The sequence below is a fragment of the Delphinapterus leucas genome, chromosome 4, assembly GCF_059928025.1.
Source record: "Delphinapterus leucas isolate spDelLeu-1000000601 "Yukka" chromosome 4, BTC_Dleu_Yukka2, whole genome shotgun sequence".
Taxonomy (NCBI): Eukaryota; Metazoa; Chordata; class Mammalia; order Artiodactyla; family Monodontidae; genus Delphinapterus; species Delphinapterus leucas.
In genome coordinates, this window is record NC_143132.1 from 128,198,479 (window position 1) to 128,211,289 (window position 12,811).

Genomic DNA, 12,811 nt, shown 5'->3' on the forward strand with positions numbered 1-12,811 from the left:
CATTAGGAGCTCTGCTGATCCCACGCAGATGACAGAAGCTCAGAAGAAAAAAGGACTGTGGGAGCGTCAGAAGGAACAGCAGGCAGGCAGAGATGGAAGGATAACAAGTTTCATCATGTAGATGTAAAAAACCCCATGAACCTACATGAGTGCCCTGGGACCCCAGTATCACTGTGGCCAACAAGAATTACAGAATAGGAGACGCCTTCAATTGATAATTAACTCAGCACCAATGGGCACGCAATTTCTTTGTGGTGCGATTTCCCAGAAGAGAACACTTCATAAGCCACCCCGTGGATACGAGTCTCTCCCGTTTATGTCTGCTTTACCTGCTCATCTCACCTACAGGCATTTTCATCCTGTCTCACATCCATAAACCTTCTTGTATATGAAGATGCCAGCGAGGTCTCAATGTCAAATAATGGCAGAGAACATGACCTCTAAAGCAGTTCCCTGGGCCCCCTCACTCGTAAAGGCAACTAGCAAACTTCTTAGAAGCAGAGTAAAACAATCACGTGCTGTTTCACGTAGGCCCTCCCCGTCTCACCCGCACCCTCCGCAATGTACAGAGGATGGATCCATGTGCCTCATTAGCAGACATCCCTGTAGCTGTGACCAGAATTCGAGCCAACTGGCCCACGCTGCTTTTTCCAGCTTCGGACTTCATCAAGGAAGAGCAACCATCAACCAGGCAATGGACCTCAGGCAGAGGCAGGTCAAGGGACTGGCCTGGGGTTCCACAGCCTGTAAGCCAGGCCTGCTGACCTGCCAGGCCGGGCGTTTACGCATCTCCCATCCAGCCATCCAGCATTTATGGAGCACCTGCTGGGAAGTCTTCAGAGAATAAAAGGCTAAGGTCTCTGCGCTTCTGCAGGAGCTTACAGTCCAGTTGGGGAGGGTGTTAAGAGTGCTCGAGAAGAGCCTCAGGTGAAACATGGCCTACCAGCAAGTCTCTGCTCAGCAGCCAATGCTATGAACGTGTCTGAAGAGAGATGTTTCATCCAATGATGATTTGCTTCTTTTAATTTTTATTTATTCTATTGACGGCCCCACGGAAGAGAGGAAAGGAGAGAAACAAAGAGTCCAGGGTCAGGGTCAGATCATGAGTTAATTAGCACAGGCCGCTAGGCAGAGGGCTCCTTCCTGTCTGGCCTCGGGGCTCAGGCCCCCTTAGTTACTTCCAGATGCCCAGCGATGCAGTCAGCGGGTCATGTTACAGCCAGGTGTGTGCAGCCAGCTCATTCCCTGGGAGTCACTCTGACTTGCACGAAGACAGGCCAGTGCCTCTCCTCCAGGGCACTAAGCCGGTGCCCACGGCCTCCAGCTCTTCACTCCACATGGGGGCTCTGGCCCAGGGCAGAGGACAAGAATCCACCTGCTTCCTGACCTTCTCCCAGCAGCTCTAGCCTGAAGAACCCGCTGTATGCAGGCCTTTACAGGAAGGAGATTTTGACGGAGCACCATTGGCCCACGCCTGGGTCAGAGCACCGCCCCTCCTTCCCTTCAGTGGGTGGCTCCTCTCCCATGCCAATCCTGTGGTGGGCGCGGTCATGCCCCTCCTCCGGGACCCTCCCCTTGCTATCCTGACAGCCCCAGGGATGGGACCTGGCAACTAGCCCACTGTGCCAATAAAGGCCCTTTCCAGGAGAGAGAACTTCCCCATGTGGAAGAGTCAGTTTTACAGGGAGTCAGGTGACCTCGGAACCGGCACCTCCTGCCATCCCTGCCTTAGTTGTTTAGTTATCCTGCTGTTGTTTAGTTGTCAGCTCTTCCTCTGATTACATAGACACCCTGGCAGGTTGCAGACAGGTGTCAGGGATCCACAGGTGTCCCAGGGCAGGTGGGCAAGTGTTGGCTGACCTCTGTCTCCATGGCTGTGCGCTCAGCTGCCCCAGAGGTCTCACCACTGACTGCGCCGGCAAAGAACCTGGTGGGGCCGACGCGTGGCCCCAGCACCTGCTTTTCACCTTCCTAGCTCCACAGCCTGCCTCACGCCTGCTGGGACCTCAGCCCTGGGCTGGTCACCTCCCTAGGGGACTAGAGTCACCTCTTCCTTGTGCCACTCAAGTCTGTCCTCAGTCAGCCCTGGGGCCACAACTCCCTTAAATAATTCTGCTTATCCAAGATGGTGCCTTCTCATAAGTTAAACACCCCTAGTCCTGTCACCTGATGTCTCCGATTTCTTCCTCCCAATAGTCCAAAAGGCTCTTGAATTCTCTCCTTCACTGGCCTGCCAAAGAAGAATGATTTGCTCTGACAGGTAATTCCCACAATTCCCTTTGTGTTCCTCAATCCACTAAGGCGTCTTTAATGCCCCTTCTGTCTCCAGCCTGCACTGAATATAAAAATGTGTGTAATTCTCAAACAAAAACCAGAACTACACCACCAGAGTCCACAACAGGGTGGGGCCTCATGCGGCTGAGGACTCAGTTCCTGTCCTAGGCTGTCTGCAAGCTCTTATCTCCTCCCTGCCTGACCTCCTTCTGACAACTGAGACCCAAGTCCACAGGACGGCCAGACTGCAGGGGCGGGAGACCCACTGCGACCTGAGCCTGTGCCCAGCTGCGGACTCCTGGAGGAGCCAGGAAACCTCACACTCCTATGGGACCACTGGTAACTGGCCTTGACCTAACCGGGTCCCTTGGGGTAGATGCTGCGAGCACCAAGGACTCCAAATCATGACAGAGACTAGAAATCAGAGAGACGTTCAAGACAGGTCCCCAAAAAGAGCTACGAAAAGAACCTCAGACATCCTTACCCATCTCAGGGGCTGGATCCCCTCTACCTTACCTTTGAGAATCTGATAAGAGCTACCGATGATCTTCACCCTTGAAAAAGGACTGCATACACTTACTTTTAAATTTGATTTCTGGGGGTTCACAGTACCCCTGAAGCCATGTAAGACAATGCAGATGTCCATGAACTCAGGCTAAGAACTCAGTGTACCTGGAAGTAGGTTTCCAATGTCAACGCCCTCGAGAAGAGATTTTTTATCTTTTTACAAAATGAAAAGGGATCTTTATAATTCATATAAACACGTGTTCATCATAAAATAGCCATCGATACTAAGGTATAAAAAGAAGTGAGTCACACATATTCTTCCCACCCAGAGAACCCACAGTGAATGGTGCAGTGTGTGTGTGGCTGGATGTCCTGCCAGAGGTGAAACTGTGCTCCTGTCCCTGCTCCGGTGGGAATGGTGACAGGGTCACTATGGCCCAAGGACACTGTTCCCCCTTCCCCAAGAGCAAAAAGTTTTCTGTGTTTCAAAGGTCTGCACCCCACTGAGGCCACCAAACCACCTGCTCAGAAAGGTGGGTCAAGGCTGGTCATTTGCTTCTGTGAAAAGGGTCAAAGGGAAGAGCCGTCAGGTGGGTGGGAGAGCCTTGGGGAGGCCACCTCAGTGAGAGACCACGCACTGCGGGGGGCAAGGGGGCCTCAGGTATCTGGACGCTGTGAAGACTGGCCATCTCACTCTCTGCTAGATACCTGAGACTGGGGAGAAGCAGAGAGGGGTTCCAGGTTCCGCAAGAGGTAAAACCCCTGGCCAGCCCCTCAGATGATACAGAAAAAAGAGGGAAGGAGGCAGGGAGGACAAGAGGTGATGCCGGAGCCCAAAACAGTTAATTCAGAGAGGGCCCTGCATTGTGGCGAACTCCCTGTCCCTCCCACTCCGGGCGGCCTGGCTCTGCCGGGCCCCAGTGAGGTGTCGTGTGCCGGGGCCACACTGGCAGGAAGGATGGTGAGACTGCTCCAGAGCTCCCTCTGTGTGCATTCCTGACTTCACCTTCTTATTTGGGGTTCAGATTCTGTCCCCCAAGACCTCATTGCTGATCAGTCTCAAAAACCTCCCCCTCCAACCCCTTCCCCCTGGTGGGATGCTACCAAGATCACAGGGCTCTGCCTCTGATTACCACTTACCTCACTTCAAGTTTCTTTTTGTTTAATGTCATCAGCTTGGAGCCCTGTTGCCAAGACAACAGGAGTGGGGCCCAGGCTGATCAGTGCAAACTACCTGGGCAGACTCCCACTGCATCCCTGGCTCAGCTCCACTCAGTGGGTACTCCAATGTCAACATCCTGCAGCTTCCTTTCCTACTTTGTCTCTCTCCTCATACAGTCTTGGCGATTGGCAGATGTTCTCCTGAATTCACTGACTCATTTTACTAACACTTCCTAGTTTTACTAACTAGCCTGGATAGTTTCCTCTCCTCTAAAATGGGAGAGTCCCCTTCTTATCAATATTGCTAACTACACACACACACACACACACACACACACACACACACACACACAAGTACCACATGTCCTTTTAGTAGATATATTATGGACAACCTTCTAAGTCAATATAGACAGGTCTATGTAAACATGGTATAATGGATGCAGCAGTATTTCCTGTTGGACACTTTGGTTGTCTACCCCTTTTTCCTATTATAAGCAGTGATGCAATAAACATCTTTGAGCATACATCTCTGTCCTCCGTCTATTCTTAGGAGAAATTCTCTAAGATCAGAAACAAGGAAGGAGGGAAGGAAAGAAGGAAGAAAGGAAGGGAGGGAGAGAGGGAGGGTGAGGGAGAGAGGGGGAAGCAGGGGGGGAGAAAGAAAAAGAGAGAGAGAGAGACAGAAACAATGTTCCCACCCTGGAAAAAAACTAGAAAGAGCCCACAGACATAAATGTGTCCCATTTTTAGTTCGTGGAAGGGCCTGCGTGGTACATGATACTCTCACCTCCTCCAATAATAACCATGACATGAGCTTAAGATGTTATGATAAAAGCTGATTTGTCAGACTTAATTTTGTCATTTACCTACAGAATTTTTCCTACCCAAAGATATTTAACTCTATGTGGTAGCTGGGCATGAAACATTCAAAGAAAAAGCAACATTAAAACTCTCAGATATAAAAGAAAATAAATCTCCAAGAAAAGGATCAAGATTAATTAAAAAAATACTAAATAAAGAATTTATTTAGAACCTATGAACCCTTAGGTTAAAAATGCAAGCCCTCATTTTAAATTTCTCGTTTTTTGGACTTCGACTCACCAAAATAAAAACCCAGCAGGAACCTTATTGTGTTTTTTAAATACACAGTACATTAGAGCCTTGGCATTCTAAGGGTTGCATCCCCAAACCTTTGCCACCAAAACATATCAAGATCTTCATGGATCCCCAAATTTACACACATCACCCGGACACATGCTTTCCTCCATAAAATGTACACAGGACAGAGAAGAAGAGAATGACAAAGCCCCGCAGCTTTGCAGGGCGGGACGCAGGACCAGCCCAAGGTGCCCATTCACAGCTATGATTATGTGTATTTGTGCCTCAGCAAAATCCCCGCCACCATACGCCATGGACCTTCGGGGGGGGCCCACGAAGAGCTGGAGCCGCAAATGCCAACAGCCGAGCTCGAAGGGCAGCAGGCGGAGGCCCCAGCTCTTCGCCTGCTCCGCTCCCACCTAGCTGCCTGGGCTTGCCCTGCTTCTCCGCTTGCTCAGACTGCTCTCCCCGGGCCTCCTCACCCACCGCCAACAGCTCCACACGGGCGACCTCCCAGGATGTGCGCTGGGTACTGCCTTCGGCCTTTGGCACACTTAAGCCAGGTGGAGGGGCCGTCTGTGTGAGCGGCTGCGTGGATGCGTGAATGAAGGCAGCACCCACTGGACCACCTGAGCCCTACACAGCGTGGCAGAGCCTTCCCTTCTCTTTCTTCACCCCGGGCCCGCTGCACCACCCGATCGTTTAGCTCAAAGTCCACAGAATCACCTGATGCTCTCAGCTTTGCTCCTTCCTTTCGGGGCCAACACCTTCATCGGAGCCACTCCCAGCCTTTAACTGGAGGAGGAAGGTGGCCCCGAGTTGTCTCTCAGTATCAGCCTCCCACCGGCCTCTGAACGGGCAGCACCCAAATTCTGTGTACATTAGAAGCCCCAGGGAGTTCTCCTCCCACAATTCTGATTCTCTGGGGAGGGGCACAAATGTGCTCTCTTTCTGGTTTTGGAACACGCGTTTTAACAGACGCCCGGGGCTGCTGTAATCAAGGGGCTCAGGAGACCGCTCTTCTGCAAACACTGTACCAGACTGTGGTCTTTCCCAGACAAATCTAATGATATGCTGTCTCCCCTGCTTCAGTGGCTCCCCATACTTTCAGGATATAACACGGTGATGGAGGTGGCCTAGGCCTTTGCCCAGCTTCACAGCTACCCACCGGTGACTAACCTGGTCCTGCTCTCTCCTGCCCTGCCTTTGCACACCCACCTCCATCTGCCAGGAATGCCCTTCCCAGCTTCCTTTTTGGACAACTCCAACTCATCCCTCAAGGCTGAAGCTCGGATGTCACCTCCTCCGGGAATGAGTCTTCCCTGACCTCCTACGCTGGATCGGCTTCTTGTCCCTCCTCCGCCCATGTCGCCCTGTCACGAGTCATCTCTCATTCATGTTATTTAACAAACACGCACAAACACGCACTAGGTGTGTTATAAATATCCTTTACCAACCCAATGAAATAGGAACTCTCGTTATCCCCATTTTACAAATGAGGAAGCCGAGGCACGGAGAGGGTAGGTAACGTGCCTGACCTCACACAGCTGGTAGGTGGCAGGACGGGGACTCGACCCAGGCAGTCTGGCTCTGGAGTCCACGTTCTTTCCCACTTCCTCGTGGGGCTGCCTCTTTCCTGTCCCAGCATATTGTACACTGTGTTCCAAGTATCTGCTCGGGATTCTCCTCCACCAGACAGAGAGCTCCTGTGGCTCCTAGGAGATGAAACGCCCAGCCCTGGCCCGGCACACAGTGGAACGTTTGCTGAAGGACAAAGTTATGCAAACTCATGGCACTGGATCAACAAGGAAAGATAAAATTCCCAAAACCTCAGAGTCTGAAGAGGTTTTAAATGGGATCAGGTCCAGTGACCTGCCTACTGTCCTATTCTTCATAGAGCGATGCTCCCGGGTGTGCACACAGCCCGCTCCACCTCCGCCGGACAATGACATTCAGGAAGCTTCGCTTGATGCTTAACTAAAATGTGTCTCCCTGGCCACCAGGCCACACAGAGCTGGTCTCACTCCTCTTGCAGATACTGGATAGAGATAGGGCTCTGCAGCTACTGAAGACAGCCTTCACTCTGGCTTTCACTTTGGCAGGTTAACCCTCCCCTCTTCTACCTGGGGATCTGCGTTTCCAGTCCACCTTGGACATCTCCCTTAGAAACGTGCTCTGGTCAACCAGGGCCCTGCCCAAGATACACGTGCCCAGTGTAGACTGACTCCTATCACGGCCAATGAACTCTGATCAAAAAGAAAGAAATGCATGATACACTGTTTCAAAAGCTCTCTCCACAAGCGGCTGAAGCAGCCTTTGGGACACCAAGAGCCCTGGATTCTGGTGATGATATATCATGACAGGACTCTACTGTTTACACTGACTGTGCTTCCCCGAGCCAAGGGTTTTCCCACAAAATCTCCGTTCTCACGCCAAGGTTTCAAAGTAGCAACAATGAACTCCATTTTACAGAAGAAGGAATAGAGGCTCCAGGAGGCCACACCTGCCGAGGGCACACAGCTGCTAAGTGGCAGAGCGGCATTCAAACCCAAGGCTGTGGTTCCAGGGTCTGCGGGCTAAGCTCCTGCCACGCTGCCATTTTGGGAATGGTGGTTGGAACGCGGTGAAATGAGCACAGGATAAGCATGAAGGAAAGGGTGGGTCGCAGCAGGAAAATGGACGATTACAAACGAGCAGAAAAAGCAGCAAAATAACGAATCATCCACAGGTTTTCATAACCCAGCGGTCTTTTCCTGCCGCACTGAAGGAGTCCCTCAATTTGAGAAGTTATTTTTCCACTTGTACACATTTTAACTAGAATAACTAATGATGTATATACCTTACTTGTTCCCTTCTTCGATTTGAATATCGGGAATTTCAGAATCCCTCTATTTCCAAAGTCAAAAACATCAAGGACTTGAAAACACAAAATGAATGATTTTCATTAGTGTCTACTACCATACAGGGAGTCATTACTACCATTTAAAATAAACGTAGTTTGAGAAACTATGAACTGTATTTTAATCTTTTTTGTATCCTTTCCCTACCACCTCTACCCCGACAGTGTAGAAAAATATCTAACACACATAAGCACTTAATAAATATATGTGGGTTCACATACACACTTTCTGTACCGAGAGGAAGAAATGCTTTTTTTTAAACAACCTGATTTTTTTCATTGTAACCTGGGTCATAACTTTCTCATATTCAAAACATCAGAAAAAGAAAACTATCAACAAGACAAAATAAAATATACAATCATTTCAGAAAACAAATAAAACAATATTGTTCATTCAAAACATGAGAAAACCAAGTTCTATTTGATTGTCTCAAATATATCACCTAAGACAAATTATATGTGCTAATCCGGTATTCAAAAATAAGTCAAAAGAAACGGTAAAGAAAAAAGTCCATATATTTCAGGGTAAGGATGAAAATATAAGCGTTACTTAAGCAGACACCTTTGTATTACGAATTAGTCCAGTTTCTTACACCATAATAATTAGCAACCAATAAAGCAACTAAAAAATAAAGCAATGTAACTCAATTTTCACACGAAAATAAATTCCAAAGTTACAGTTTACCTAGAAGCAGAAGAGCAGAAAGAATGTTCATATCTTAACGTCTTCCCGAACTCCAATATAGTCAAGAATAAAGACCTCAGACCCAGGCAGGCCAATTTACCCTGCAAAATTTTCCCGAAAAACAGTACGGCTGAAAAGCGGCTCTCCTAAAACAGAAGGTACTTTCAGAAGAGTTATATAAGCGAAACACACAGGCCAACTGAGTGATGCGGAAACCACCTCATGCAAGAGAAAGCCAGCAAACACAAGTAACCCACATTCACGTCTCAGAACCTGTCAGGGTCTCAGAATAACAATCAAGGTTGATTGTAACATCCTACCTCTCCAGTGACAGGATGGAAAGTTTTTAATGAAAAGTTATAAACAACTAAATGAATGACAGTCCTAACACACTTTCTGGAAAAGATTCTTTTCCTTTTTTTTAAACAGTTTATTAACCATCTGGAGAACCTTTAAACTTTACACAAGTATCTTCTCTTGACCTCTTTCCCTATTCTGGAAGGACAAAGTGAGTATTTTTAATTCTCTTTACTGTTAGAAGTGCCTGTCATATGCACTAGATGTGTGCATGGAATATGTCACAGATTGGAGGTGAAACGGAGAAACTTGCTCAAAGCCTCTTGCCTTCAAACCACTTATTCCAAATGCCAAGTCTTTCCCACGTCCCCCAGCACACTGAGAACATCCTGCTCTCGCAGCCACCTGCCCTTCCTTCCATCAGGCAGACAGTGACGGCAACGCCACCTCCTCACAGAGATGCCCCAGGCGGTGATGGAGGCCAAGCCCTTGTTTCCCACCCATCGGGGTGAGGGGGGAAGTGGAGGGCAGGTAGATGGCAGCAAAAACACAATTGCCGGCATTGCCCAGATATTTTCTCGGCTTCAAGTACACAGCACCAGAAGGACAGGGAATTAGGGTCAGCCTGCTTTCCAGAGCAGGTGTAGGTTCATCCATTCACGTAAACATTCCTGAGACACCTCCTGTGTGGTTGGCAATGCTGGTTCCCGTGATAAAGAGGGAAACAGATGTGGGTGCTGCTCTCAAAGAGCAGACAGTCTTGTAGATGAAAAAGACACAAGAACTGAGAAGTATGATGCCGCACGGCTAGTGTAGGAGGGGAGCAGGTTCGGGGCACCCCGGAAGTACAGCCAAGAAGCCCAGACCCAGTTAGGGAGTCACGGAACGTTCCTGAAAAAGAAAGGGCTGAGTGAACCATGTGGAGGAGAAGATGGAAGGGAGGTGAGGAGGACAGGCCAGGCAGAGGGGCCGGCAGGATCTAGGCACAGAGCACAACCTGCATGTGGAGAGAATGCCAAGCCACTCGACAAGCCTATGGCGTAAAGTTCAAGGTGAGAGAGGGGCCCCAGGAAGGCAAGGGGCCTCCCGGGGACCCACCACTGAAGGGTTACAACCAACAAGGTACCAGACCAGATCTGTTATTTGAGGACAAACTCCCTCAGGGAGCAGTGGGGCACATAAATTTGGGGCCCAGCCTGAGCACAGGCTCCCAGTGAAGGGCAGAGTGCAGGTGGTGAGGCCCATGGACTGGCTTCCTCAGCTGTGCTTGCCATGTGGGGTTTCCCATGCACAGTCCCTGCTGCCCAGGGGCTGCGTTTGGTACTGGGACCTAATCCCCCTACCCTCCCTAATAACGAACACCCAACCCCCAAAGAACCAGCTGGTGGGCCAGGCACCTCTGCTGTGCGACCTGCATGAGGACACGAGCTGACCACTCACTGTCTTCACCTTGGGAGCCTGAACTAAAGATCCAGGAATAACCAGGAAGTTTAGGAATCCAGGGAGAAGCCAAAAACGCGTCACGAGGCTTAGTGATTGCTCTTGTTCCTCACAGGCACAGAATCACAGCCTCCCACTGCTAGGGCCAACAATAAAAAGACTGGGTTGTTTGAAACCTCACTGTTCGCTGAAAGAACAAAGGCTTTGGGACCTATGTGCTTCCTCCCCACGGGGCCTTCTATTTCAGAGAGAAGCACTCCCCCGGCCGGGACCCGCCAGCCCAGCCACACTCACAGAACTGAAGGCTGAGGCTCACGAAGGCCAGCAGCGCAGCCAGGGCCAGCAGCAGCATGAAGCGATTGCGGAAAAGCATTATTATTTGTTTTATCTTCTCTTCATGGTTTCACCTCGAATCAGGAACACATCCTGTGAAGAGAGGAGAGGTAAGAAACATGTGTTCCAAGGTGGAAAACCAAGTTTGTCAACCGGAAATAATCTAATTAGCCCCATCCTCCGGCAGGGAAGCGTGAATCCCCTTCGGAGAACATTCCTGCGCTGTTGCTGATGTCTTCGCCCCCAAACTAGCCCAGCTGAGAAGGTGCCCTTCAAATTAACAAGTGGGAACAGTCTGTGAATGCTTCGTTTATCTGACCTCAAGAGAGAAAGAGATTTTACAGCATGGCCTTTCCAAAGAAAAACGGACAGGATGTTTATTGAGCACTTACAGTGTGCCAGACGCATGAAGTCTTTACAAGGACCAGCAAATGCTCACCCCATTCTGACCCCCGACTTCTAAATCTTCAACCGTTTCTGATGCACACTTCGCTACGATGACCCTGCTTCTTTAACTTCGATCGTTACCCTGAATGTCAATCACTGCCTCATGCCCCACTTTAATGCCTTTAGGGACAGCTGGGCTGTGTCGAGGATCTGTTCCTACGCCAAGTAGGAACATCTGCTAATTAGAGACCTCCCCCGATCCTGGACCACTGGGCCTATTTCAGCTGCATCCATGGGTCTTCCTGCAGCCCCACTCACCATTCTAATTTTCTCTGACCATGTTAGAACTGTGCAAAAGGACTTTAAAAAAACACTGAATGAGGCTCTAAATGTCCCTCCTGTGAAAAAAGTGAATGGTTGCTATGGGTTTTACCCCATCAGTCTTAGATACCAAATTTATTTCCTGATTCTCATTGGGGTTTAAAATAGAACTTGAAAAGCACAGCCTCTTCACAAAAGGTTCTTAACCACAGCAAGATTATAACAGTTATTTCAAACCTGATTTTAGTGGCAGAATCTTTTTCTCCTTCAAATACAATAGAAAAGCAATCAGATAAAAGCTCACCTGCTAATGCGGTGAGGACTGCACACCTCTATGAATATATCAAAAGCTACTGAATTATACCCTTCAGGTGAGTTGTTTGGTATGTGAATTATACCTCAACAAAGCTGTTAAAAAAAAAAAAAAAGAGCACATGTGCAGGGAACGACGCAGGAGCCAGAGCCCTGGGGTCTCTTGCTTCCCAGCTGCCCTCCCCCAACTCACCCACCTCCACACCCAGAGCTCTACAAGGGAGTCTGAGAAACCACTCCTTTAAAAGACCTGTCAGACTTTCTATCACAAGAGAACGGTGGCTAAAAGACTGACGAAAATACACTTGCACCTCACAGTTGAGCCTGTACGTCCAGCGTCCGGCAACTCTGTTAACAAATGATCCCAATTTATACCTTCAGATGAGCACTGCTTCTGTCCCTTTAGTCACCGCTCCTATCCAGGGGCCAGTACTTCATGTCCCAAGGTGATCTATCCTCCTGGGGACACTCACCTCCCTGCCCTGGTGGGGACTCACCAGCCTCACAAGCTCTCTGGCGTTTCTGGCTAAAACAACACACAACCCTGGTTGATCCCACCCAGGACTTAATATATTTAGGACCCCAAATAAATGTTTTCTGTTTCCAAAATTCAAACTCCCCATGGCCTCCCCCTGGGGGTGTTTGCAAGGACACCCACAGACCCTGAAAGCAGCTCACCAGAATCTACACTTGGTGAGAGGCCAAGGCCAGGACTTCTGCCCTGAACCCCCAAGGTGGCTGAGGTCACAGTGAGAGACAGGATGTGGGTCCATCTGACTGTAGCCCTGTAGCTGTTCCCTCTTGAGGCAACAAAGAGGGTGAAGCCTTCATGTGGACAAACCCCAATCCCAGATGTAAAGCATCAAGCCTGGGTGGCTCTGGGCTGCTGATCCAGGCTGGCGAGTTCCTTGCCTGGGCTGTCTGGGAGTCGTCATAGTCTACTCTCTCATATCCTCGACCTTGGGGGTATCCTCGGCAATGCTCATCTGATGGTTCAACAGCAACCGTCCCCCTCCCCGACCAAAGGAAAACAACCTAAGTCAAATCCAAGTCACAGTCTCTCTACCCCTCACCCTGGACAGGTTCTGCTGCCTGGC

The 12,811-nt window shown here is 49.6% G+C and overlaps 1 protein-coding gene across 5 annotated transcripts in view; it reads right to left on the reverse strand.

Moving 5' to 3' along the window:
- The window catches only part of PXYLP1 (2-phosphoxylose phosphatase 1), a 68,515-nt gene that overhangs the window by 21,345 nt on the left and 34,359 nt on the right, over positions 1–12,811 (reverse strand). For all 5 annotated transcript variants that reach the window (XM_022582625.2, XM_089911069.1, XM_089911068.1 and 2 more), the window contains one exon: positions 10,656–10,787. In XM_022582625.2, the coding sequence (XP_022438333.1) occupies positions 10,656–10,734 (79 nt within the window). In that variant the 5' untranslated portion in view covers positions 10,735–10,787. The remainder of the gene's footprint in view (positions 1–10,655; positions 10,788–12,811) is intronic.